The following is a 27,560-nucleotide window of genomic DNA, read 5'->3' as shown; positions in this document are numbered from 1 at the left end:
TGATCTATTCTGTACAAATTATTTTTTTCTAAATAAAAAAATCCTATGGTTTTGACAGATCGGATCACTGGACTGTTAATGGGGGATCAGACGGACCCTCCTACAACGCCTTCGATCCCTGGTCTAGCCACGGGGACCATTGAAGGTGGGCTATCAAGGCCTCTTTTGATTGCTCCCGGCAAGCTCGATCTTGAGGCACTTTTGCGCTCAGGGTCGGCTTTTATCAAGGGAATCTGCTTAACAAGAGTCCAGTCACCAGATAAAAAAACTACACAACGCAAACTAAAGTTAAAAACATTTTTATTCTGACTTACAGCAATGGTATGTGTGTTTGTGGGTATGATGGGCCGACCGGCTGCTGCTGCAGAAGAGCGTGGTGGAACGTCGTAGGTTCGCGATCGGTTGTTGGTCATGCGGACCGAAAAGCACCTGATCGGCTGCGTTCGTTGATCTGCTGGCTGGATACGACGGCTTCGGTACCCCTGGCCTAACCTCTGCGGACGGAGGCCACGTGGGCTGTGGGTCTATTCGTGAACCTGCGATCACAATGGACCTCTGGCTGGTCGAGGTTTGGGTTTGGCTACGCACCTCGCACGGGACTTTTATTCCAGGTCAGCTGCCTTAGCTAACCGGTAACAGAACGACTTCAACCGGAATACAATAGGTCCTGGTTGGGTGAGGGATATATGAAAGGGGGCAGGTGTTACCATAGAGCACTACTGGTTTTGGTTCCGGGGTCCATAATCGTTTTATGGGTGATTAGGCCTACCTGGTTCGACTTTCTCCAATTTAACAATATAAATTGAGATTATAGTCACTTTTCCACTTCACTGTGCACAACTGGTCTAGTTTCGAGATGTTTCTCACTTGAGGTGTTACTTGGAAAAGAACATTCCATCACTAATAGGACCACCAGTAGCCTCTCCCTTTCAGATATATCATTTTTCATCGTAGTCCTTTGCCTCTTCTGTGGAAATGCATTTAGCTCTGCATCAGCTTTTCCCAAGGGTATCGGTTTTCGTGTAGTGTAGTGTAACAAATTGTGTTCTTAGGTTATCAATTTGAATTTGTTTCTTGAGTGTGCATGCAATTAATTTAATCCTAGCTAGGCTTTTATTTATGAATTATTTAATATAGCTGCATATAATATTCAATATGTAAATAAATAAACAATAAACACTTAGAAACAATAAAAGTTTTACAATTGAACTACTTTTTGACTGACAAACGGTAACAGGACATTCAAATCGGCCTTTTACGATTTCGGGCATAAGTCAGATTTAAGTGTCGTGTCGGTTTGTCGGTGGTTGCAGTATACATGCGCTCAAAACTCTCGACGGTGTATAACACCCGTCGAAGCCGTACGCCGCGACCCAACATTGAGCAATTACGGGACGCCGGAGTTTTCCAGGATTACGCGCAACAGCTGGAAGCTGCACTACTCAAGGAAGAGCAGTTTGGCGCAGCTACTCTTGAAGATGACTGGAAGGACATCCGTTGAGTAGTACTGCTGCAGTGGCACTTGGTACTGCGATCCAGGACCGAAGCAATGACTGGTTTGACGGCGAATACAAACTGTTAGTAGAGGAGAAGAATGCAGCACGGGCGTGAATGCTGCAACACCGCACGAGATTGAATGTGGAGCGATACAGACAAAATTCGGTTTTTCGAAGGAAGAAGCATCAGCAGGAAGTCCGAGATCGCGAGGCGATGGAAAATCTGAACCGCGTAAACGACACACGGAAGTTCTCGTTCGTGCGAAGGTTACCGTCCTTACACATATCGACTTACGACACGTAGCCTTTGCCTGAACTATTTACACACTTAGTTTTTTTTTCTACCGAGCTCGGCTGTGCAATTCTCGGCAAAAATAAGTTTCACTGAGATCTCAGCAAAAGTGACATTTGATTGCTGAGTCTCGGATGAAACTCAGCAAACAAATGAAATGTTTGCTGAGATCTCAGTAAAACATTTTTTGTCGAGATTTGCACAGTCGAGATCAGGTAAAAAAAAAAAACTAAGTGTGTAAATAGTTCGGCAAAGGCTACGTGTCGTAAGTCGATATGTGTAAGGACGGTAACCTTCTCACGAACGACTGTGAGTTGATTGAGAGATGGAAGCAGTACTATCATAGAGGTAAAGCCCCACGTTGCCGAAAGCATTTCCAGTCGATGGTGTGTTATAATGCAATTCTTCTTTACCCAACTATTAAGAGAGGAGCAACTCTTCATGACCAACTTAGTCATCTCAGAGAGAAAGCAGTAGGGTCATAGAGGTAGCTCTAAGACCAGAAGGTCACGAAGAAACGTGCTAAACTTTTTGGCTCAGCTCTGGTACTTTCTTCGGTCCCAAGCTAATCGATGCACCCCTCGAAACATAGGAAAATACAAACCCCTAATTTTATCTGTCACACTTACATAGCGAATCAAAACAAACATAGTGTAGTACTAGAATTTCGACTAGAATGGGGTACGTTAATAGATTTGCTTGGGACCAATATAAATCAGTAGTGAGCCAATTTAAAATCGTTAGTTTCTACCGGTTGGTAGGTGGTTGTTGCGTGCTGTACCATCATCAGCAATGTTGACGGTTACTCCCGCCTTGAGTTGTTACATTCAAAACGTTTTTATGTTACTTCATCCGTGAAATTTACGATTTTCAGAGTTGGTTGGAAATGCTGTCTAACATGTAGCTTTAGTGTGATAATTTATTAGCTAGAGAAAGGTCTGAAGAGGGTAGGTGTATAGTTCCACTAGAGTACGGCAGTATGAAAATGCCATTAACGCGATAGTACTAGTCAAAGAAATACTTAAAATCTCCTCGTACATTGTACGAGTTAGGTAAATAAGTATGCGTTTGACTAGTACTGTCGCATTAATGGCCCTTCGCTAATTTTCAACTTCTATTCAATTTTCATACTGCCGTACTCTACACAACAAATAATAAATTTTTAAATTACATCCAAGAGGATGCACTTCAATCATAGAGGTAACTCTAAGACAAGTAGGTCCCGAAGAAACGTGCTCAACTTTTTGGCTCAGCTCTGGTACTCTCTTCGGTCCCAAGCTAATCGATTCACCCCTCGAAACATAGGAAAAACCAGTAACCCCTCATTTTATCTGTCAAACTTTCATAGCGAATCAAAACAAACATTGCGTAGTACTAGAATTTCGACTAGAATGGAGTACTTTAATCGTTTGCTTGGGACTAATAGGCTAGTCAAGTATTGAGCCAATTTAAAATCGATAGTTTCATATTGATTGTTGGTACTATGACGAGCACTTCAACGGCGATGCAGCAGAAAACGAAGGTGGCACCTCAGACAAATAGACGTAACACTTTATTGTGTATCTTAGTTCACGCATTTAACGGTTGATTTGAATATTATCAGTTCCGCGAACTACTCGTTGCAGCGCTGGCATCGGATCACTTTGACGTTTTATACAATCTATAGAACTTGTATGCAATATTGATTGCGAATTTACGAGCAAGCTTGTTTTCTGCAAGAAGCCCAAGAGATGTCGTTACTATGGTCCTATGTTTAGAGATACTATGTTTTCAAGAAAAACTGTTTCAAAGAGTTACGTCTGTTCGTCTTGGTGGCACGGCAACCGACCTTGAAGCAGGCACAGAAAACGACAGGCTACCGGCCCCTGATCTTCAAGAAGTTGAGGAGGACATCAGTCAGCTAAAGAACAACAAAGCAACTGGTGTAGATCAACTATCAAGTGAGCTATTAAAATACGGTTGTGAAGCACTGCCTAGAGCGCTGCACAAGGTAATTAACAAGATTTGGGAGGAGGAGATATTACCGGAGGAGTGTCGTATGCAGCGTCGCCAGTATTCCAGATTTATCTGGATTTTCCAGATTTTCAGTCGTCTTGCCAGATACACACACAGATCACGTGAAATATGATCCAGATTTTTCCCGATTTTTTAAATATGTTGCTTTAAGAATATGCAATTCATGGACCATCTAATCAACAAAACTACTCTAATTATTAAAAGCCATCAACTTTGGGCATTATTGCAACATGGTACATGTTACGTTTAATTTTAAAATTGTCGTGGTGTTTATTTGGTCACCATAGAACTACTCCGTTCGGCCCAAACCAACCCCGATCATTGCAATCCTGTGGGGATATAATAAATGCCATGTGCGTTAGAATAAAAAAAAAGTAAGACTCAATTTGGCTGGAGTTGAAAACACTACAAGATTATGCGCACATTATTTTTATGTCACATCCTGTCGTCGGTATTCAACGCTGGAGCCAATCAAACTAATGTTCATGCGCTGCGTGGTGGATTCGATTATCGCGAAATCTATCGAGCACGTACCAACGATAACAAAAACGATCTCATTTTGCATTCCGATCGTATTTAATTATAAGTCTTGAAAAAAATCGCGATCATCAACTATCTCAAGCCCCGAGCCGCATTTAACGACCATCCTATGGATTTCTCTTTCACAATAGTCTTCTCAATCAACCGCCCGGCACGAGTCCCGTCCGCTTCTTATTGCTTAACTTTGTATTACTTTATTCACGATTCTTTTCGTTTATGTTTTTTTTTGTATCGTGTTATCATCTAAACTCTAGGCATTAACTTAAATTGGCATTTTAAATTACGAATCAGTACACACACAATAAATTAGTTTTCGGGAAGTTCGCATTCTCCGCGCATCGCGCCATCTAGTCGATGATCGTTGGTGGCTCGTCTTCTTCCTTTCCGAAAAATTTGCTTCGCTTGATTTCTATACTGTTAGATGTATCTTCTTTCCATTAGGCTTTCTGGTTTGCTCGCTACTCATCATCATCTTTGATCGCGGCAGCAGCCAGTCAAATGTGTGTGACACGAAAAAGAGAGATTAATTTCGATTTTTGCTTTCTTCGCATATCGGTAATTTGCGCGTATAATTTCACACTGCCGTTTCCTGTGCGTTCCAGTTTATTTTTTTTTGTTATCTGAGCGCTTCTTAGATCTTGTGTGGAGGAAGGCTTTGAGTGGATTACGACTTTTTTTCTGATGCTTTTTGCTTCTTGGATGATGTCGAAGTCGGCAGCGGTGTTGGATTTGTTTGTCTGGGACAAATTAATTACTGGGATGTTTTACGTTTCCGGCGTGGATGGGACTTCAAAGAATGATGTCTCTAATGTTGAATGGGATGGCTTCGATACCTGCGCGAAACACATGCTGGGAGCTAGGCACGCCGGGATGTGTCTATCAAGATTACAGTTTTTTTTTTCGATACATTTCTCGCTCCCATCTCCATCCACATTATGACTATGCTAATTGTGCAGTTTCGAGTTGATTTGATAGAAGATTTAGTTCTTCTTCGGGGGTGAAGAAGTAGTAGAAGACGAAGGAGAGGACGAGTGCGAGTCCGACTGTGGGTTGGAATTACTTTCCTTGCCCGATTCGTGCTTGTGGGTCGTCACCTTGCCATCCTTGTCCACGAAGTGCGTCGTTTGAAGGAAGTGTCCGTTGTTGTTGCTGAAGGAGGTGAACGTCGTCTGTACCGATTGGCCACTCTCGTCGAAGCGGTTGTCCAAGTTGTTACCGCCACTGGAAGGAGAGCAGAGAGTAGAAATATTCCGTGAATTAATGAATCAATAAAGTAGCTTGAATGATTTTTATGGATCTTCCGTTTTTTGTTTTCTTGATTCGGTGTATAGACAGGTTTGCGACAGTTTCAGAAATGAGTCTGAGCGGTTGATCGTTCAAAATAAATTAACGACGAAGTAAAACGAGTGACTGAAATTGAGCCCTCCATAACATCTTATTATGAAACACATGACGGAATGGTACCTATCGGTACGATCTCCAATGCAACAGCAACAGTTCATCAATGGAGAAAGATAAAATGCACATCAACGTCAAATTAGAACATCATAAAGAGTGTCTTTAAAATTTTAAAACTTGTAATTAACCGCTGTCATTGTACTCGCATATTGCATTTTTTGCCGGCCGTAAATCCCAATAATTATAAGATCTCGTAAAAAAAAAAACTTAAATGAGCTTCCCTTTTCCTGTCCTGTTTCCCTTCTAAACGAACATTGTTAAAGTCTTTCTCTGCTCGCTCAGCTGCATGCTGCAAAGACATAGGATCATTCCACATCGTTTCAAACTACCGCACTCGAATGAATCCCGCCGTGGCAAAGAATGTTGCAACCTATCAGAATAACCAACAGCTCCGGCACGTCAAATCGAATCAACGCGCGGAGAATTAACCCGTAATTGTCTGGTTCTAGTGCATCGCAGAAGACAGGGGCTATCTCCGGGGGGTGCCACCGCCCGCTTGATCGGCAAAGCTTAATTCTTTCCGTCTCTGTCCTAAGCATCCAAGATTCAATGCAATGAAGCTGAACTAAACTACCTGGCCACAGTCAAGTCAGTCCCGGGAGTATCGGGAGGCATCCGATTACAGCCCGGTCACCACCTCCGATGATCCGTCGAGGGCACAGAACGAAGCACCTAATTAGGGCCATGTTCGAAGCATTCAAGCAAGAAAGCAGATCACAGAGTCTCGGCTTTTATGGCTCCCCGCCGGTTGGCAATGGACAAAGAAATCAGTTGGATGAAAAAAAAAAATAAAAAAGGCGAAGGGAACGAGTCAAATAAAAATAAACATCTCAAGCGATAGCATTTCAGAGATAATTTCTTATTCGCCGTGCGGTTTTCCTGTGGCTCTGCACAGATGGCGCCTTCCGTCGATGGGGACGTTGCAGGTAGAGCGGAAGAGGGCAACCGTTTCCCTGGTATAATTCGCATGTTCTTGGAGTCGGTTGAGGAATGCATCTACAACTGAGCTCCATGTTCAATCTGATGATGCAATCGGAGTGGCACAGTGAAAATTTTCTTTAGAAGTTTGGTTGGAAATACCGTTTTGAATGTAATAGAAAAACACTTCCAAAACGCAACTGCTTCGGTGAGTATCCACCCAATATCAAATACCGATACTATCAGTTTTATTTACAACCAAAATTGAAGCACGAAAAGTCTGAATTTTCCCTGGGCCGACTCCATGAGCTTGAGCATGATTGACCACCCGCGGTTGCTAATCCGTTTTTGCTAGATTACATGTAATTGCACAGATAATCAACGGATGATGCATTCTCAGTGTGTAAAATCTGATGATCTCAAACTTTACAATTGGCAACACCAGCACCAACCACGTCCAAATGCAGGTCAGTTGAGGAACGGGTAGGAATATGGTGACGTGATAGATGCTCGCCTTGTTGGAAGCTGAAAAATCCTCTGCACTACCAAGAGAAATCACAGAGATGTTCGACAAAAGGGATAACACCGATAAACCGACATGAAACTTACACTCAACTTTGCATATAACGGTCGATTCAAATGTGCAGCGATCTGATCTGTCAAAACCATAGGATTTTTTTATCTGGATACTAGAAATACTCAGAGGGAGAGATGGGCGGAGAGAATGTTTTGAGCCAAATGAACTGTCAAAATCCGAGCCAATCGAACAGTTCAATTAGATTTTTTCCGAGGATTTCTTATTCTTACTAGAATAAATTTGAGAGTATTGCAATCGAACAGAAATTCAATCACCTCTATGTTTTGTGTGCTTCTCAAATTCAACTAGTTTTTGGAACCAAAAACAATATTCTAACTCTATTGATTAATTGATCTTCGTTGGTTAATGAATGGCAACAAGAAATGTGCAAAATATTGCGATGCAATCAATTATTATTTTGCACGTAAATCGAATCAAAAATAAAAGTCATTTGAAATACTAGCTTCTAGCAAGGGTTGCAAGATAATTTAGGAACAAATCCCTGCTGCTGAATTGTATTTTGTTTTCTCCGCCTATCTCTCTCTCTGAGTATTTCTACTGGATACATATAATTTGTCCAGAATAGATAAGACACAAACCACGCACACATTTTGCACGTGCGCGCTTTACTAAATCAGAGTCAATGTTATAATAAGAGTCCCGCCCAGCGTTGCCAGATTGTTTTCAAGATTATCGGTATCAAATGTATTAAAAAGTCGGTATTTATCGGTATTTTATTTTTTAAATTAAATTCATGTTTTTGCCGTTATTGAAGGCGAAAATTCAAACTTTTGGACTAAGAACGAAAATTTTGCTTGGCAGGAGAAGTCGGATGAAATTTCCAGGAAATGTTTAAATTAGTTTCTGAAGGAAGCCGAAAAAAAAAATCCAGAGAAAGAATAAAGAAGCTCTTCTGGAGGAAGTTCGAAGAAGTTCTAAGAAATGTCGAAAAAACATCCGGGAGCTTCCAAGACAAATATTGAAAAACTTTTGACGAAAATTTGAAGAAGCTTTCGGAAAAAAATCGGATGACAAATCCATAGGAAGCCATAAAATATTCGGGGAAGCTCAGAAGAAGCTCAGGAAAACTTTCTATTAGTAGTCGAAAAAACTCTAGGAACTTATCGCTTGTTTCTCCATAAGACTCCATAAGAAGACGACGAAAGAAATGTCTACAGATACATCCCAACAAACAATTGCCTATTGAAGAAACGATTTCTTAACGATTTTATTCCACTTCATGCTTAATAATACTTGTACTATTTTTAATAATAACTTCTGTTCAGGCTTTGTTCACACAAATCTGGAGAATTTATTCAACCACAACATCGAAATATTTGGTGTTGAATAAGGTAGGGTTAACTACCCCATTTCCGGCCTATTAAGCACAACCCGCACTTAGTCTTTCTTAATCTAGCGCAGTTTAGCACCAAACGGAATGTTATTATTACTTAGGCCTTCCAAATTTATTTACCTTTCCGTATGTACCAGAAGATTTGATAAAGAGAAACCAATTGTTGAGATATTGTCAAAAGTCTAACACTGCTTCTTGACGCCAAACTCGGCCTACGGATTCTAAACTTGGCCTAACGCATTGAAACGAATTAACTTCGGCCTATCGGATGAAGATAAAACATGATTCGGTCGGAGCGCTTCTTTTGTTTTTGGGAATAATAGGAGCAAACATTCATATCACGCGTTCACGCGTTGACTTCCTTCGGTAGCTTATTAACTAAAGTATCGTACCAAACGCATAATTGACTTGTTAACTCTGAAATCATGGATTTATTTAAAGTTTTCTGCTCGATAGGCCCAAAATGGGCGATTAGGCCGAAGTAATTCTCTACCCTATCATTTGGCTAGAATAGATAAGACACAAACCACTCATACATTTTGCACGCGCGCTCGTGGCTTAACTTAACGTGTCCAGCGAACAGGGAGACAGATATCAGTAGCATGCTTTGAGCAGGAATTTCATGGTAATTTCTACGATCGTTCATGTCGATTTGTCAGTCTTGACACCAGTATTGGGAAAATATCAAAAAATCAAATCTCACCAACGCCCAAGATCACGCTTGATTGTCGTAGACAAAAATCTACAAGCAAACAACTCCGGTTGATTTTGCAAGCTGTGATATCGCAGCTCGGAATATCAAGCTAACAAAACTCACCAACTGCAAATCTCACCAAACTGTGGTGAGATTGAGTTTAATGATTTTTGCTTTACACCCGAATGCAACCGAAACTTCCATAACGGCTTGCAGCAGTTCCTTCGCGTCTGCCATCGGTGAAGATTAAAAAGAGATAGCAAACTATGCTTTCTATCTCTAAGAAAACAATGTGCAATGGAATCATTTTTGTGTCGAGTCAACTCTCAGCTTGATTTTTGCACGTTGTGAATAGTCTCGCAATATAAAAGGAGCTTGTTAAATCAATATCAAGCATGATATTTTGTTCCAATATCACGCGTGATATTGCGAGCGCATGAGAGCGGAAAAATATCAATTGATTTCTAATTTTGCCAACACTGCTTGACACATAGACAGACAGACAAAACGCTCGTAATCGCGTTCCCCTAACGGTTAATTTTTCTTTATTTCCGAAAAAAATATTTATTGTAATCGCATTTATTTAAAAAAAAAAAGTTCCAATGTACCAAAATTGGGTTCTTTAAGTGTGTAGAGCCCCAAGTAACAGTTCTGCAATCATTTGGCATCCACTCTGAGCTATGATGGTTTAATTATGGCAATGAATAATCCATTTAGTTTAAACACAGCATTTCACAGTGTAAAACGTTCCTGCTTAGTAGTTCACCTTTTCGCTGTTTTAAAACCTTTTACAGTCTAGCGAGAAGTAAAAAACTGTCTTGTTTTAAAATTAAATTTAAAGTAGTTCTCAATCCCACCATAAAACTATTCTATAAATCAATCATAAACTTCATTAACAATTTTTTCTTAATGTCTTGATAAAATACTCTATAAACCTGTTCTATCATTATCAAAGCAATCATAAAACTATTAGCTTTTAAATGAAAGTAAAAGGCATATATTGTTGCCTTTTAGGCTTTTAAAAGTGTATCATAAAATCTCCTCTGTTTACAAATTGAACTTTAAGGATGGATCCTCATAGTGAATAAAAACCAAATTTATGACAAGGATATCTCGAAGGATAAACGAAGTTGGAGGAAAAATTCAAGCGATGCTAACGACCGAAGGGAAGTCGATTTCAGTAAAATTTAGTTCTTTAGAAAAACCAGCACGTCCGGCGGAGCGGGTACCATCAACGACTGAGCATCTGGTGGAGAAAAGTGAAGAGAGAACATTCCCAGTCGCATAAAAACTCTCCCAATGATCTCTGTCGATTGTTTATACCGTTGAATTCATGAATCAGTTTCTAAAGCATCATTCGTGAATTAAATTGTTTAATCCATATGAATGCAAGATTGCATTTATGAATTTGCTTGTAGAATGGAATGGAAGTCAACTCGCAAATGCTATTCTTCTAGGCTTGTAGCAGTTAACGCTTATTTAGCAAATGTTTTTTTTTTTCGGTTCGTAACAAAGTGTACTAGATGCACTTCTTATTTGTCTTCTAGGCTTTGTATGCATCTGTAGCGAGCGCTTTGCGAACTCTCAAAATAGTGCTTTCGATACATTTCCAAAGTCATTAATTGGCTATGTTAGTTAGGACTACACTCAATTATAATGTTACTTTGTTCAGTGTTCCTATTTGGTCAAAAATTGAAATCAAACTATCAAAAATATGAGGAAAAAAATCGCTTTACAAATGAAGGTCAACTTCTCCGAACTCAACGAAATTAAATTAGTAAAGTGCCAAGCTTGCTCGATAGCAGCAACTAATTTTCTCTTTCGTTGAGCTTCAGAGTATTTCGAAGAGATTCAAGGTGTTTCGAAACAAAATCGGAATAACTTCGTAAAATTGGGAACCTTTTTAGAAGTTTGGAAAACTTCGTTGGGAACTTTGTTTAATTAAAAAAAAACTTCATACAAGTTCTTCATTTAGTGTCAGGGTATTCCTTTAGTTTAATGGACTTATAGATGATCAGTAAAATCTATATAAATCCAGCGAGCTTTGTTGATCTTGAGGGAATTAATGAAATTGTAAAAAAGTTCAGGAAAGTTTGTAGAAGTGCACATAACTTCATATGAATTCTGAGAACTTAATACAAGTCATGCGAATTACGTAGCAATGTGAGGAAAACCGTAAAACATAATGGAAGTGCTTGAATGTCAAGCTGAACATTGCATTAGGTCCTATGTAACAATGACAGATTATCTACGTCGATTTTCTCTTTGTATCACCACGGCAATGTAAAAACATTCCCAGCTATTTTCAGCACACAGATCGATAAAATAGGCATTTATCAAGCATCTAATATGAATAACACATCAAGAAACGGTTCTGTTCTCAAGTTATTAACGAAAGTGAAAGTCGACGAAGAGAATTGATCAATGTTAATTACAACCTAATGCATTGTTCAGCTTGATTTATTTCAAAAGTTCAGGGAAGTTCGTAATAGTTCAGGGAATTTTGTAGAAGCTCAGTTAGTATTATATAAGTTCAGCATACAGGGTTTGATTTGGGAACTTAGTGGATGTTTTAGGAACTTTGTTTCACTCAGATGATTTTGAAAAATTTGTAGAAAATTTTTAATAACTTTCCTGAAGTTTTGGAGAAAATCATGGATGTTGATGGAACTTCGCAGAAGATGATTTAATTTTAAATAAGTAAAGATAAGGGAACTTTGTAGATGTTCAAGGAACATCCCAAGTAACCAAAAGTTCCGCATTCAACGATTAAAATCACTTTCCATTAAGTTCCATTAAGTTCAAATAAAGTTCCGACAGAACTTTCAAGTTCCATAAAGTTCAAATAAAGTTCCGACAGAACTTTCAAGCCACATGAAGCAATCCGCACAAGTCTTTATTAGTAACAAAATTTAATGTACGTAAATATGTAATAAACAGTGGCCCGAATAAATCATAATTCTTATATATATGCAGTGCATCAACATTGTATCCAAAAATAAAAAAATAAGTTAATAAGTAATTTCCTGGATTCGAACCCGTGTATTCGGCATGCGATCTACGAACGCTAACCACTGCGCTACAAATGTAATGGAATACCATGCGGGCAAACACCAATTTAAAATTCATCAATGTGTTGTGTTTCGTATTCAAGTCAGTCAGCTGGCACTGAAAACTCCAACAGCTTTATTATATCTCAGATGACGCAGCGGTTCGTACTGGGGCTCTCATGCAGAAGGACTGGGGTTAAAGCTCTAATTCTACTACTTATGCTGATAAATCAATACACATTAATACCTACTTTGCCTCTTACAACGACATAAAAATGAGGCTGCTTACCCAGACAACCAGAAGTCGTATAACAATGTACAGACAGTATTGTAAATTGCTACAGTTTAAGTCAAAATCGCATATAAGAATGGCATTCCTCGTATTATGTTTAAGTTAAATCGTATAGAATACAAATTTCCGACCTATATGCGATGACTCATTTTTCCGTCGTACTGTATCACAAATTAAATCGGATTACATCGTAAGACTTTTCAAAATGAATTTGTTATTACAGATTAAAACGTATATGATGTTAAATCAACTCGTTTAAAATTAAATGAAAATATGCACATATATGGCCTCCACTTTTGTACGTATAAGCCATTTCTTTGCATTCTATACGAATTGTTTGTTTGTATATGTGTTTGTATATCACGAAAACAACTTTGAATATACGTGCAATCTGGTTGTCTGGGTAGAATTCTATAGACAGACCACCTTCAACCAAGCTGCTTAAGCCACAAATTTCCTTTTATCAGAACTTTTGGTTACTTGGAATTAGAGCTATTTTTACGCCACTCAGAACGAAATGCCATCTTTGTCACCTACATTTTCCTGAGTCTTCTGAAAATTTATGTGAATTTACTTGGACAAACAATTGAAGTTTCCTTAAAACTTCTATAAATTCAATAATTTTCTAAAATTCCATGAACCAGTTGATATTTCACAGTTTATTTTAAAAACTTTCTCAAAACCAAGGTTGCAAAGACTCATTTCAGCTAAAATAATGTTTTTCGGAATAATAAAACCAAAAGATGGTATCATGGCATGTTTTACTTGTAACTTACAAGAAGAGGTTACAAAGTATGCGTTGGAAACATAAAACCTGTAAATTTTGCTTTCTATGAGTCACAATCAGCGATTTGCTGATCGCTGAGTGAGTGAGTGAGTTTGTCAAAAATCACTGACTGTGACTCTCATGATGTGAAATAAACAGATTTAATATGTCAAACACATTCTTTGCAACCTCTTCTTGTATCCTTAAAATTCAAAATTTGATCATGGCATCTAATTATTTCATAATTTAGAAAAACATTGTTTTAGCTGAAATGAGTCTTTGCAACCTTGCTCAAAACTCCTCTGTTACCTCAAACAAATAACAGATTTTTAATCAACTTCCCCGAAGATCTCTCCCCTTACAATCCTTTAAAGAGTCTCTGGAATTCCTATTTTTTGTAAACTGGTCTAAGATTCCCTGTTCTCATGAATTCTCTATAAATGTCTCAGAAGTGCACGGAAAATTCATCTCAAGATTCCTGAAAACTCTCATAAAATTCCATGAAATGTCATCTAAAGGTCACCAAAACCTTCTCGTTTTTCCCATATTATGTAATAAGCAGTTCCACGCCAACTGGTGATTTTATTTTCCCCTCTCAGAACTCCATGAAACTTAACATAGTTCTTAACTAGGGGTAGTGAACTATGTTTTTGCCAAAGTTCGGCCATTTTGACTCACGCCTAATATTTCAGAACCAGAATGACCCTCGAATTGCACCAGCTGTTGGGAGAAACATCCATCGTCTACATTACAAAAATTGGGCGACTACGGTGGGCTGGGCACATCGTAAGAATGCCGCATGACGACCCAGTGAAAATGGTTCTAGAAAGCAACCCAACAGGAACAAGAAGAAGAGGCACGCAGCGGGCAAGGTGGATCGATCAAGCAGAAGGCATCCTGCGGACCCTTCGCAGACTACGAGGCTGGCGAACTGTGGCCATGGATCGAGTAGAGTGGAGACAACTTCTTCGGATAGCAGAGGACAACAAGGCCTTAGCCTGATTGGTAAGGTAAGTACTAATATTTCAGAATGGCGTATTTGATATTTTTCAATGAATCATAGAACAAATCACGTCTGAGATATAGTTGTAGGAAACTAGATTTTTCAGAAGAAAAAAACGTTGAAAAAAAGCTTAAATTTTCGTCAAAAACTAAAAAAAAAACACAGTTAAAAGTTCAAAATTTTACTTAAAATATTATGTTCTACGGTTTAAGCCTTTTGTAAAGAGTCCATTATGTCCATTTCAGAAAAGTTAGCATTTTTGATAATTGAAAGCTTGAAACTTAAATAACTTAAAAATGTGCTTTTTTGTATTTAAAGTATTTAGTTCTGGTACAAATTTGGTTCATTGCCCCTAGTCAACAATTATGCGAAGTTTCATGAAATTCTGTGAGGTAAAATCTGAAATTTGTATTTTTTTTTTTCGCTATTGTGCCTGGAACTGCTCCAATGCAAGAGGGGGTGGAGTCAACGCGTTACTCGTCTTGTATTAGGTATAAGTAAATTGCGTGACCTTTTCTGCGTAACGTAATATTTGAACGATCCCTTTCATGCCATCAAAAATGTGTCTTTTTAAAACATAAGCTAAAAATGCTGCTTCCCTGAACTTTTGCTTATCGTCTAAAATTTTGCACTGTGAATTTATGCACAAAGGCGCATAAGAAGCGAAGAAACATCGAAGAATTGCAGCATCCATCGCGCGTGGTCCACACAATGGCAAGCAGTGGACGTCTGGAGATATAGCCATAGGCCATGGTAAGCCTCCCTTATACGTGCGAGTGTGATAAATTCTGCCGACTCGAATTAAGATATACTCTGAGCGATAGAATAGCGGTCTTTAGCGCGTTCGTATAGTTTTCTTCCATATTTTCACTTCCTCCCATATAAATAGCAGCAACAATAACGCAGAAAGGAACAAGACGGAAAGGAGGGGGAGGAGAGAAATCAAAGAAATTGATAGGCATTTGATCGGGATGGCTTTGCATGTTCTCGGTACGGAGAGCCAGTCAGTAGCACCTCTGGTGGGATAGGAAGGAAGGGAGTACAAAAGGGGTGGCAGCTTCGCAAAGTGGATAAAGCTAAATCGATCGGACGGAACGATCGCCCGCCCCGATCCTGAGCCTCCGTGTGTGAGGTTGGTGAGGTCTAAACTAGAGCGTAAATCGATTTTACTGCCTCCCGCAAGCGCACTTTCCTTGAACTTTTTCTGTTTCGATTGGATGCTGTGTGGAAGGCCTGCATTGAGGGATGGAATGAAAAGCGACGGCCACTTTGTGGCCAATTTAATGAGGCCGTTTCATTGTCCAGAGCTGGTAGGAGATAATCATCGGCGAACCAGACTTGGCGTACTTTGTGAATTTTTTTTTTGCGAACTTACTGCGGCTGGTGGAATTCAGCACTTGAACTTCTATTTTATGACTTATTGTTCGGTCGGAGCTGATTAGCTCGAAACTGGTTTACTTGGTTGATGATCTTGATTGTACTTGTTGTTGAGGAAATTTCGATTGATTCAACCGATTCTTGCTCCGATAAAGCTGCTAATGAATAAACAAAAAGCATTGTCAACTAATGGACTGAGATATGCTAATGTTGTTTGATCTTCTCCAACCAAACAGCAAGTGTATCCATTTCGAACCGTCAACAACCACGCATATGTAGACACCATCTCGGCTCGCAGAAGTCAAAAACCTGTTTTTCCCCAAATTTCTTGAACAACAAACGCTCTTTGTTTGTTTGCTTGTGATGCGACCTGATTTGAATGTCAACAGACATTGACCACCGCGAACTGAGAGTGGAAAACCCCGGCGGTACCGGAAATTTCGGATCGCATGCTGATGTACATAGGTACACTTACCTGGAGATGCTGGTCTGCACTCCCTGGAAGTTGCCCTGACCGGCGGCGGCGGGAATTTGCGGGAATGACGGAAACTGGATCGGGAATCCGAAGTTTACTGTTATCAGTTGTTTGCGGAATGCAAGGAAAGAAGAAAGAAATGAAAGAAATTAACTCTTTTGAACTGTTGTATGGAGTGGTGATGCTGGAGTGTGGTACAATTAAAATTGGAGTTTATGTTGTGATGAATAATTATTCGACTGCCGAGGGAACATGTGTGAGAAATTAAGTTATTTAGCGGTGGTGCACAAGATCAAGAAACAATAAGGAACACAAAGTGCATTTAATTGGGTTGTGTCAAATTATCATATTTATTTTTGTAATTATTTCACGTGTGCAAATTTGTAGGGTAATCTTGACACATATCATTCAATTGAGAGTACGATAATTGTTGAATGGGCATTTATGATATCCAGAGCAATTATTTTACTGAAAATTAAATCAGATCAGCATTTCGCATAATTGCATGTTTTGGAGATTTTTAAGATTATAAGATTGACATATTTGTTAATTTACCCCGTGTGAAAAACATTTATTGGCTCATAAAAGTCCTAGCAGGTTTCCGGTTCAAGGGGTGATGATTCAAAATTTATAGAAATTGGTTATCATTGATGTCAGAATTCTCATCCATTGCGTTTTCTCACAGAACAAAAATGGTTGTTCAGCTCCAGAAAGTGAACAATTTTCATAGACGAACACTAGCGCAACTAGCGGTAGAAGAAACGATTTTGTCTGCAGTTAAGATGCTTGATGGTGTGAGTATGGATAGAAAGTCTGTGTGTAACGCGTAGCTTGTTGAGCATCAACATGTTTCACTGTTTGATTAATCGACTCTTTCGCGCTTTCACTGCTATTTTGGGGTTATCTCCAATGCATGTCTTAAAATTAATCACTTGTTATCGCTATTTGTTCGCAATTGTTTGGTCAATGTACATAGTTGTTAAACAAGATGTGGAACAAACGTCATATTTGGAAAAAAAAAGAAAATTGAACGACTAATCTCAAAACAGTCGTTCCAAAATAACGCTGCCCATGGGAATCACATGTAGTTTTCACAAAACTGTTGAGCAAAACTTCATCACAATGCAAGGGTGATTCAAATTATCGGTTTATCTTCACCGAGCTCAATCGATTTCATATCAGGAAATCGATTTCATATCAGCTACATGGCGAACGGCTGGGCACGTGTTGAACGGAAAGGTCACTTTTCTCTTAGTAATTCCCATACAAACTTCCATTGGTTGGTGCATTATGAGATCACAACCAAACGAGCTCAATTTTTTTAAGAAAGCCCCCTAGGGGTAGATATATTATTGTGGACCAGGGGTAAGTCAAGTTCGATAAACCTCGGCGACATGCGCTTGGGGTCAAAGATTTCAATGAGAATCTCAGAGCATTAAGCGTGTCCGGAAATAAATTTTGTACAGGTTTTACAGAAATCTGAACAAGTCTGTTTTCACAACATTTATTTTCCTCAATCGCTGAAAATCTACTATTCATCAATTTTATCTAGATGAACGCGTCATTGTGATGGTACTAATGGATATTTTTGGCGCTATTGAAAATTTTGTCGATTACTGAATTTTTTTTATGGGCCCAAATTAGGGGCATTTAGGCCGACATTACATCCGTTTCTCCCATGTTCCTTTACACTTTTCCAATAATAGATTAAAATTTCACCCTCACGCCCTAACTTTCGGACCTTTGACTTGACTCCTGTCATCAAGGTCTGGACAAGCTTCTCTTCTCTGGTTTTGTAAGCTTTTGTCCACTTCTGCTTGAAGTTTTGAACCGATTTTGACTCTCCTCTCATTTTCCAACAGTCAGCCTTCATTATAGCCTAAAATGTCTCGAGCGGTCGGAGCTCAGTTCGGAGGATTAATCTCATCAGTTACCACAATGACATTATTTTCCTCGTACCTCGTACTACGTCTGTGATTACTATATGGGGTTACACTTTGAGAAAACCGAAAATGACACATGTAACAAAATTATGAAAGATTTTGAACGTTAATAACTCAGCTGCCCCTGGACCAATTTCAATAATTTTATCACCAATCGATCAGATTTATTTCAACGCATCTGTTATATTTAAGACTTTATCATTTTTAAAAATAACACTATTGAAAATAGGACGAATGTGCAACTGTTGCTTTGATAATTAAAATTATCACCGATTGCCTGCCAAAAGCAATTTCAAAACTGAATTCCATCCGGTCTCACCAACCGGTGATTATTCAATCACTGCGTGGTGAGTGGTGGTGTTCTCCAGTACACAACGAAAGGCTCCCCGCAAACAGCTAGCTACCAAGGCTGGCCTCAACCGCTGATCGGATTCAGTTCCAATCACCGTGTGTGGTGGTGTACGGTCGTCGGCATCAGCAGCAGCATCAGCAGCAGTGCTTACGGCGCGTGGCGTTGAACATTGGTCTCCAGTACACAATGAAAGACTACCTGGAAGCAGTGGGCTGCATCTCACATGATCATCCATAGAAGGAGGAAGAAGCCGCACCGCTATTGATCGGAATCAGTAGCTCTTCGTGAGTCGCTGTGGGCCATCTATGCCAAGCGTGTCGCCCTCATTCCAAACAATATACAGCTCACCAACCTCATCTGTGTTTAACACCCTAATAGCTCAGCATTACTCAACCATCACGACATAACGGTCCTTTTCAAGACCACCATAAATTTGTAAAAGAGTATTTTTTTTTGACATTTGTCAAGGTCATCAATCGGGTGTCAGTTCCCATATCAAGATAGAGCTGAAATTAGGGCGATACAGCTTTTGTAAACAATGATGTCTAGAAAGTCAAAGCTCGCCCACGCAAATCAACATCACCATCAGGTAGAGTAAGACTTCCTCTACCCGACGGTAATGATGGTTTGCGTGGGCGTGCCTTGAATCCCTAAAAATCATCGAGAGAAGTTATTGTTTACAAAAGCTGTTGCGCCTAATTCCAGCTCTATCTAGTTATGTTGAAATTTAACATTTTTTTTTTGCTTTATTAGAGAGATTTTCATGAAATTTAACATACCATGAACTTTAAGGCAACATTTGGGGAGCGATTTCAAAAACCAAAGTCGGTCGTGGCATGAAAGTGGTTCGATTTTGATCCGGAGATGATGGATTTTAATTCTTAATACGCCAATCGATAGGAATTTTTCTACCAATCTGTTAAAATTAAGACTTTATCATTTTTCAAAATGTCACTATTGAAAATTGCACAAATGCGCAACTGTTGCTATGATAGTTAAAATTATCACCGATTGCCTGCGAAAAGCAATTTCCCTAACACAGATTTCAAAGTTAAATACCATCCGGTCTCATCAACCGGTCTTTATTCAATCACCGCGTGGTGAGGGGTGGTGTTCTCCAGTACACAACGAAAGGATGCCTGCAAGCAGTGAGCTGCAGCCCACATGAGCATCCATAGAAGGAGGAAGAAGCCGCACCGCTATTGATCGGAATCAGTTTCGTGAGTTGCTGTGGGCCATCTATGTCAAGTGGATCATACTAAAGAGTATAAACAGAGAAAACCCCGCTCAAATTCCTATTCTTACAAAAGCTCCTGCTACAATTAACAAATAAGATTGATTATATAAGACTACGTAGTCCTACGTCACCATTGCGTAAAACCCCATAGGGCTGTCCCTTGTAGTTTTGGTTTGTAGAAACTTGCTGATGACATTCGAAACCGTTTGTGGCGTGACCCCGACCGAATTTACGATTGTTTTGTATGGGATTTTTTAACCACTTATCCAAAATAAGATTTCGCAGCTCCTGTTGTTGAGACGCCATTTCAAAAACTTCTATTTAAAACTAAACAATAGACTTCTCTGACTTTGTGAATTGCACATGTAGTAGTGCAGAACTTTGGGTAAATTCAAAGGTTTTCTTGCACTAGTACTTACAATTTACCCAAAGCACTGCACTAATACTAGTGCATTTCACAAACGTCAGAGAAGTCTATATGGCACGTCGATGCGAAGGTGAAAGGATCCACTGACAGCTACATAATACACTGAAAGAAATTCTTACGTTGACTCAGACCACTGACGCGACAAAGTTACAAAAATATATCCGGACACGCTTTAAGCGAAGACTTCTTTAATATCATTGAAGCTCAAATTCCCATGCGTATAAATTTAATCATAAATCCTCAAAAGCGTTGTATGTAGCACACGATCTTATGTTCCATGTAACAGAGTTAAGATAAGAGCAAGATAATTGTCAACGTAACATAATGTTTGTTTACCTAAGATTTATAATATAGGAAAATCAGCGTCATTAGAAAAAAATCCTAATACCTCGTTCACATTACAGCTTATATCACGTGATATAAGCTGTTTTGCAATGAGCACTCATACATCTAGTTTTCACTGGAAATCCTATGTATGAGCGCTCATTGCAAGACAGCCTATATGACGTGATATAGGCTGTAATGTGAACGAGGTATAAGAAGTTGTTCTTGGGCAGCTGGTGTACATTTATTGGACGGAACGCCTTTACACCAAAAGTAGAATTTAGAGCATTCCTTGGACCAATATTTGAAGACTTTGGGACATTCTATTTTTTTAAGTCTCTGTTAAACACAGTGTGTAGTTTATAATTTTTAAATTTTAATACATTTTTTATGTGATCGTTTTCAGAAAGAAAATTCAAATGCAAAATCATAGTCCCTGTCCCAACGTTGGGCCATCTGTGTATATCTCGTGCTCCCAGAGCTCGTTCCAAATGTAAAACATATACCGTGCACCCTCGTTAATCTGAAAAAAAAACTTCGTCCATATTATCGAGGTTTATTTTCAATTTGAGCTTCTAGTCAGGGTTGCTTCCACTCATGATGTTATAATGATATGTTTTTTTTTTTTTTTTCTTTGGTTTGTTTTTTCGTCGATCTTGTTTTCCGTGCTGAGCACCAATGCTACCGACGTGCCAGGAAGGCAGCTCCCACACCTGGACCCTACCTATCGACCCATCAACTCATGAACCGGGGACCAACGGCTTTACTTCCCATCCGAAGGAAGGCGTGATCAGAGATGTTATGCCTCACCACCGGCGCCGTTATAATGATATGTTGTACTAGTAAGTAACAAGAAGAGGGTGTAAAGTATGTGTTTGACTCATAAAACCTGTCAATTTCGCTTTCAGAGCGTCACAATCAGCGATCTTATGATTAGTGAGCGTTCACTCAGAGTGAGCGCTCACGAGTCGTAAAATCGCTGATTGTGACGCACTGAAAGCAATATTGACAGATTTTATGTGTCAAACATATACTTCATGACCTCTTCTTATAACTTACAAGTACTAATTAGCATTATACTATTTCATGGTTTCATAATACCGAAAAAATTTTTTATAGCAAGTGAGTGGAAGTAACCCTGCTACGGCCATTTCGCTTTTCTCTGTTCCATGTGCTTGATGATGTTTGAGCAATTGTTAGTTTGCACGGCGTGCAGATTAGCGGGGTTTAAATAAAAAGGGTGCAGATTAAGAACGGTTAGATTACCGGGGGTCCACGATATAGTCGAAGCCTGTGTTTGTTTCGTTACAAGGCCTAACCACATGTATAGTTTTGCATGTATATGGATATGTATAGATTAGGTCGAATGAATAAAAGCGTTTACTTTACTTTTCCCGTAAGAAAAGCATGGGAAAGTAAAGTAAACTCTTTTTATTCATACGGCCCATTGTGATACCGTGAACCCCCGGTAATCCGACCATTTCTTATTTGAACACCGCTAATGTGCACGTAGTGCAAACTAAAAATGGTTCAAACATCATTTACCTCATTGGCGTTGACGGCGTTGAGGGTCAGACTGTGCGTGAAACATGGCGGACTTCGTATTATCCTTTCATTCCACTGAAAATTCCCATAAGAAACTGTCAATCTTTGCTAGAAGAGACGATTTTTCGGCAGTGCCGTCAACGCCAATGGAATGGAACAAAGTGAAATGGAACATTCTGAAACGGAACGCAGAAACAAAACAAAATATCCAATAGGGCTACCAGAAAAAACGCTTATTTGATGCTCATAGGGTTACTAGTAGTTCAAATTAAAAATTAACCCCGTTAACTTGATTGAAGTATCGTTAGTATCAGCAGGGGTCCACGGTATAGACCTTTTTAATGCACCACCAACGTAGAGTGCGCCACGTGAGTTCGAGAAGAGGCGTCAACCAAAGCGTTTGTTTACATCAGAATAATTATTTTTCACAACGCAAATTAAAGAATTTTTCCTTCAAAATCTTGCCAATTTACATCGGTAATTGTCTTATTGTACGATTTTCCACAGATCTGAACTGATTTGTACCTTAACTATTCACACACAAGAAATCCGGAAGATCATAACCACCAAGGCACTTTTCTAATTAACTATTTTTCTCAACAAAAATATTCCTGAACACCAGCAGGATCTTTGCAAAAACGATGCAGAATTAAATTTTTCAACTGTAGATTAAGTTTTGGAGCATCTCAGATGAATCAATTTATCCGAAAAATTAAAAGAAGTGTTCGGCTTCCTATGTCTCAAGGCAAACATTTCTGCTCGCTCACAACAGTCTTTTTGACGTTCTCCTATTTACCACCAGAGGTTGAATCGATCGTTTAGTTCCTATTAAAAAGGCTTATCAAAAGTATGATGAGGGTGGAAATTTTCACCATAAAGCATAGGAAGATGGCAATATTTTGCACCTTTCCTGATTATTGTATCCACCGCAGGTGCTTGAAATCATCATCCGCGTGGAATATATTGTTTTCTGTATCGGGTCTGCAGTGATCTTTATCGGGTCTGCAGTGATTTATAAAATTGTCCCAGCGGTTATGATCTTCCGGAGTTTTAATGTGTGGTTATTTGAGCTGTAAATCGATTCTGATCGGTACATAGTTGAAAAATAATACCACTACCGATGGAAATTTGCAAGTTGTGCAATTAAATGTACATTATTTTGAGTTTTGAAAATCGTCATTATGATGTAAACAAATGGGTTGGATGACATTTCCTCTTAAAATCGGCTAGCGCACTCTCAGCGAATCCAAACACATAAAGCAACCAACCATACAGACAAAATGGTTGCTACGACTACCATGACAAACTCCTCGATCGTTAACATAGCTCGATCCGAGTGGTAAAAGGATAATGATATATTGCTTGCCTGCTTTGTTGCAATATACACGGATGAGGCCATAGCTTGATATGAATCGAGAAAAGACATAACAAAAAAATTCCCATTAACACACGTGTATCATCTTCGGCTTTACTTCGTGAAGCAGTTTGCCAACAATTTGCTCGTTTCCTTCTACCGCCCCGAATGAGTTGTGTCGCACGGGTTGCTTGTCATAAAAAAAAGAACGAAGAAGATTATATCATTATTGCTTTGCACTTCTGACATAGCGTTATTATTCGGTTCGTTGATCGCTTGTCATTTTGTCATTTGGAGATATTTTTGATTCCTTGCGCACTCTACATTGATGGTGCATGAAAAGAGCCTATTACCAGAAAACGTTTGGCCATGATGCAAATTGGTGAAGATACGACGTCTTGTTATTGTTATTCTTGTGTTTTTTACTCATTTTGGTAACGGTGGTAGTGATGGTGAAAGTGAATAGTGAATTAATGAAACTGAAAGTGATACAATAGTAATAGAATTAAAAAGAAAAACAACGTAATAAGGTATACAACTATACTACTAAAACGCTCATCAATTAATTTAGACTGAACTAAAAGTAAATTCCATGACATTTCCTGAGATTCCCTAAGTTTCCAGGTCATAAATGGAATTCCCTGAGATTCCCTCATTTTCCAGGTAGTTCCAGATAGTCGATCAACAATGAAATGTGACGATTAGGTTTTCCCAAGATGGGCACTATCGTTTATTATATAAACCCTAAATGCTTGACGGTTGTTATTATAATATTATCATCTTCCCCCCTTTACTGGCGGCGCAGGTGGTGTAGTGGTAAGGGTGATTGCCTCTCACCCCAAAAGGCCTGGGTGAAATTCCAGTCGGCGCCGCCGGGATTTTCTGAGGCATAAAATTTCGGATCACGCCTTCCTTCGTAAATCCATTGGTCACCGGTCCACGAGTTTGATGGGTCGATAGGAAGGGTCCAGGAGTAGGAGCTGCCTCCCTGGCGTTGGTAGTATTGGTACTCAGTACGGAAGACAATGTCGACGGAAAACAAATCATGGAAAAAAATCTCTCCCCTGTTTGCTGTGGTCATAATCACTGCGACCAACACTTGGATCTTTTGTTATATGTCCGTGTAATTTGCCAGTGCATGTGATGAATGAATGTGTAATGAGCTATTCGAATTCGATACAGTTATCATACGTAGTGGCATTTCTCACAAGAAACCTCCCTCAATTGTGACTTTCCGCATCATCTGAATAGTTTTGAGAGACCTCTACAAAGACGAACCCTCTCATCTATCAAAATAGGGCTCACAAGACTCCTCATTCGATTTTAATATTTCTAAAAGTTCTGTGACCTCTCCAAATACGTGTCTTCTCATCAATAGGTGTCCTTAGTGGCAAAACAACCGATGATACTAATATTTGACCAAGCATCGAAACCCTGGTCGGAACATTTTCTTGTTTTCAATCTCAGTTCCTCGGAAGCTCTCAAACCGAGGCTCAAAATCGTCAACAAGAAGAGCTTAGGGCCAGAGTTCGATGTGGTAGATCGTACACCAGTAGCACGCCATGAAATCGATTCCAACATTTCATTAGGGCGAAACTAAATTATTAAACAATGATTTCAACAGCCGATTTCTCGAAAATAAAAGTTCACTCCTTTACCAGCTGGTAGAGGAAACATTGACTACTTGATGGTGTTGTTAGTTTACATGTACGAGGTTACTAAAGGTTGAACAAAAATTTCACTGAATCAAGCTAAGAGTGTATTGAAGAATCAAAGTGACGATTGACTCACAGATTGCAAGTGGGTGAAAATAGGAAATGACGTTTTGATATCTGTCAAATTGCATGGCATTGTTTTTTGGACATCATCATTTTTGTAATTGTGGATCTTAAAACTAGGTGTCGCATGACCAGTTTTGGCTTTGCTTTGATTCGCCAATAGAATCACAGTAGGCATTGGTCGTCAGGGTAAGTTCATTTGTTTACATCATGGCCTCACCGGAGCAAGCACGTTGCGATTCGATCCTGCACGCTCGAAACGAAAATTTCGGTCTATACGCTCTTGGCAGTTTTCGATCAAATTCCTTGGCAGGAATTTTATTCCTCGGTTGGCCGGACGAGTGCTCAGAAAGAATGTAAAATCAAAAAGAAGCCGATATTCCCAGGGGGTATTCAACTCTGCACATCTACAGCTGTTCCAATTTTTTTAGCTGTGCCAAACGCTATGCCAGGGTATGCCGAATGTGCCGAAGTAGGTCGAAGTGTTCCAATCAAACTGTCAATATCCCATTAGTTTGGCATCCCTGAAGTTAAAATGACGTTTGTGATTGTGTTTTAATTCTTATTTATCAAACCTATACGGTGTTGAAGCAAACACGACCGTTCCTCATGATTCTGACTCAATTTCAATTTGAATGACTGATTCCTTGCAGGTGTGCAGAAACGAAGTAGTAACCTGATCGATGGAGGTAAAAAATGCCACCAGCATCCATTGAAATCCTCTCCAACTAAAGTAAACAAAGAACTCGTACGGACGGAAAGATGAACGAAGGTCATGTAAACGGCGCGTCGAGTACCTAGTGCGGACCCAGAGCAATCAATGCAAGAAGATAGCTCTGGATGAGCCGCATTGGAATCTGGAAATCTGACTTTACCCAATGGGTTCTTGCTAAACAGCAATCTGCTTAGTGTCGTTAAACAGAAACCACTGAGCGCACCGAAACTCACGCGAGTAAAATTTTCGAAATTCAGCATGGCCTTCCAGTTGACCGATCGGTAGGTCACCAATCGCAACTAGAGATGGGCGATCCGCTCCCGAGCTGTTGTATAGACCCGATTCTCTCAAGTGAGCTGATAGCTCACGGTTCATTTTTTAGGAACCGCAGCTCATCAGCTCACTGATATCACAAGTCTGAACCATTCAATCCATCACTCATAGCGGAACTTTAAAAAAAGGACTCATTACTCCTCTTACGCATTGAATAGTCACCGCGTAAACCAAGACGCGAGCGTAATACACCATGTGCCTACTGATCGACAGCACCAATGGTAAAAGCAAACTTCCAAGCGGCTGTTTGGGAGAGAGAGACATAGTATGAAGATGTGCTACACGATGTTAATTTTCTACTGGTATTATCCAATTTATTTACTGCTGATATTATTCCTCCAGCATATGTGTTCTCACTTCTCCTCCCATCATTCTCTTAAGGAGCGGAAGATGTGCACAAAAGCAAATAACTGAAAAGCGAAATGCAGCTCTCCAGCTTATCAGCTCAGCTCCGGATCCGAATCATCTACTGGGAACTGTTGACTCGGAACCGTCCAGCTCTCGAACCCGTCCAGCTCTCTCGATTCTTCACGATTCAGCTCCGGATCCGGATCTGGAGCTGAAGCCGAGAATATTGAGAGAAATTCTGCTGGAGAATTAACATCAGAAATCAAATCTGGATTGCATAGCTTGAGAAAAGGCGTGACATTGTGTATCACGATGTGAATCATATCATCGCGTGTGACATAGGTGTAGCTCTCTCGCATACATTTTTTGCTTTTACTGATATGTTGTTGGCACATTTTGCGCGCATTTTGGTTTACGCGATGGTCAGTTGTTGCGTTAGTGGCGTTTTCCATTGAAAAGTAGTGCCATATATTGTTAGGTACGGATTTATTGGTTTAGACTAGAGTCGGTGTATAATGAGTCACGCCAAGAGAAAAACAGTTGAACTCGCATCACGGTTTCCGAAGGATTCCCTTTCTTATCACTTGGCAACAGAGGACTTCTACATCAACTTTAAATGACTTGTAGCGAGAACCAAAAATAACGGCTGTAGTGAATCATAATATCAGTGATTTTGTCAAATTATCTTATCAAAAAATAGTAGAAATTCGCATTACTGTTCAAAACCAAACGTATCCCATGACCATTTAATGCTCGCTGCGTGTTTATGATGATTTCTTCAATTTTATTTTATAATTCATTGCAATACCTTTCGTAGACCTTTCATAGCATCGTAATGTTTATTTACTTTGCACGATAGGTAGCCGATTTGACAGTTCAATAGATAGACTTGGCTT

The 27,560-nt window shown here is 39.5% G+C and overlaps 1 protein-coding gene across 1 annotated transcript in view; it reads right to left on the bottom strand.

Annotated features, from left to right (window-relative positions):
• Positions 1–4,512: 4,512 nt before the first annotated feature.
• The window catches only part of LOC135710741 (uncharacterized), a 42,547-nt gene continuing 19,499 nt past the window's right edge, over positions 4,513–27,560 (bottom strand). The window contains exons 4-5 of the mRNA XM_065233406.1: positions 16,309–16,405; positions 4,513–5,565 (exon numbers count right to left, since the gene is read on the bottom strand). Of these exons, the coding sequence (XP_065089478.1) occupies positions 5,325–5,565; positions 16,309–16,405 (338 nt within the window). The 3' untranslated portion in view covers positions 4,513–5,324. The remainder of the gene's footprint in view (positions 5,566–16,308; positions 16,406–27,560) is intronic.

The sequence above is a fragment of the Ochlerotatus camptorhynchus genome, unplaced genomic scaffold (assembly GCF_037179485.1).
Source record: "Ochlerotatus camptorhynchus isolate MF236.1 unplaced genomic scaffold, CSIRO-AGI_Acam_v1.1 ptg000401l, whole genome shotgun sequence".
NCBI lineage: Eukaryota > Metazoa > Arthropoda > Insecta > Diptera > Culicidae > Ochlerotatus > Ochlerotatus camptorhynchus.
The sequence above is the reverse complement of the archived record's forward strand: the minus strand, read 5'-3'. Positions and strand labels throughout refer to the sequence as shown.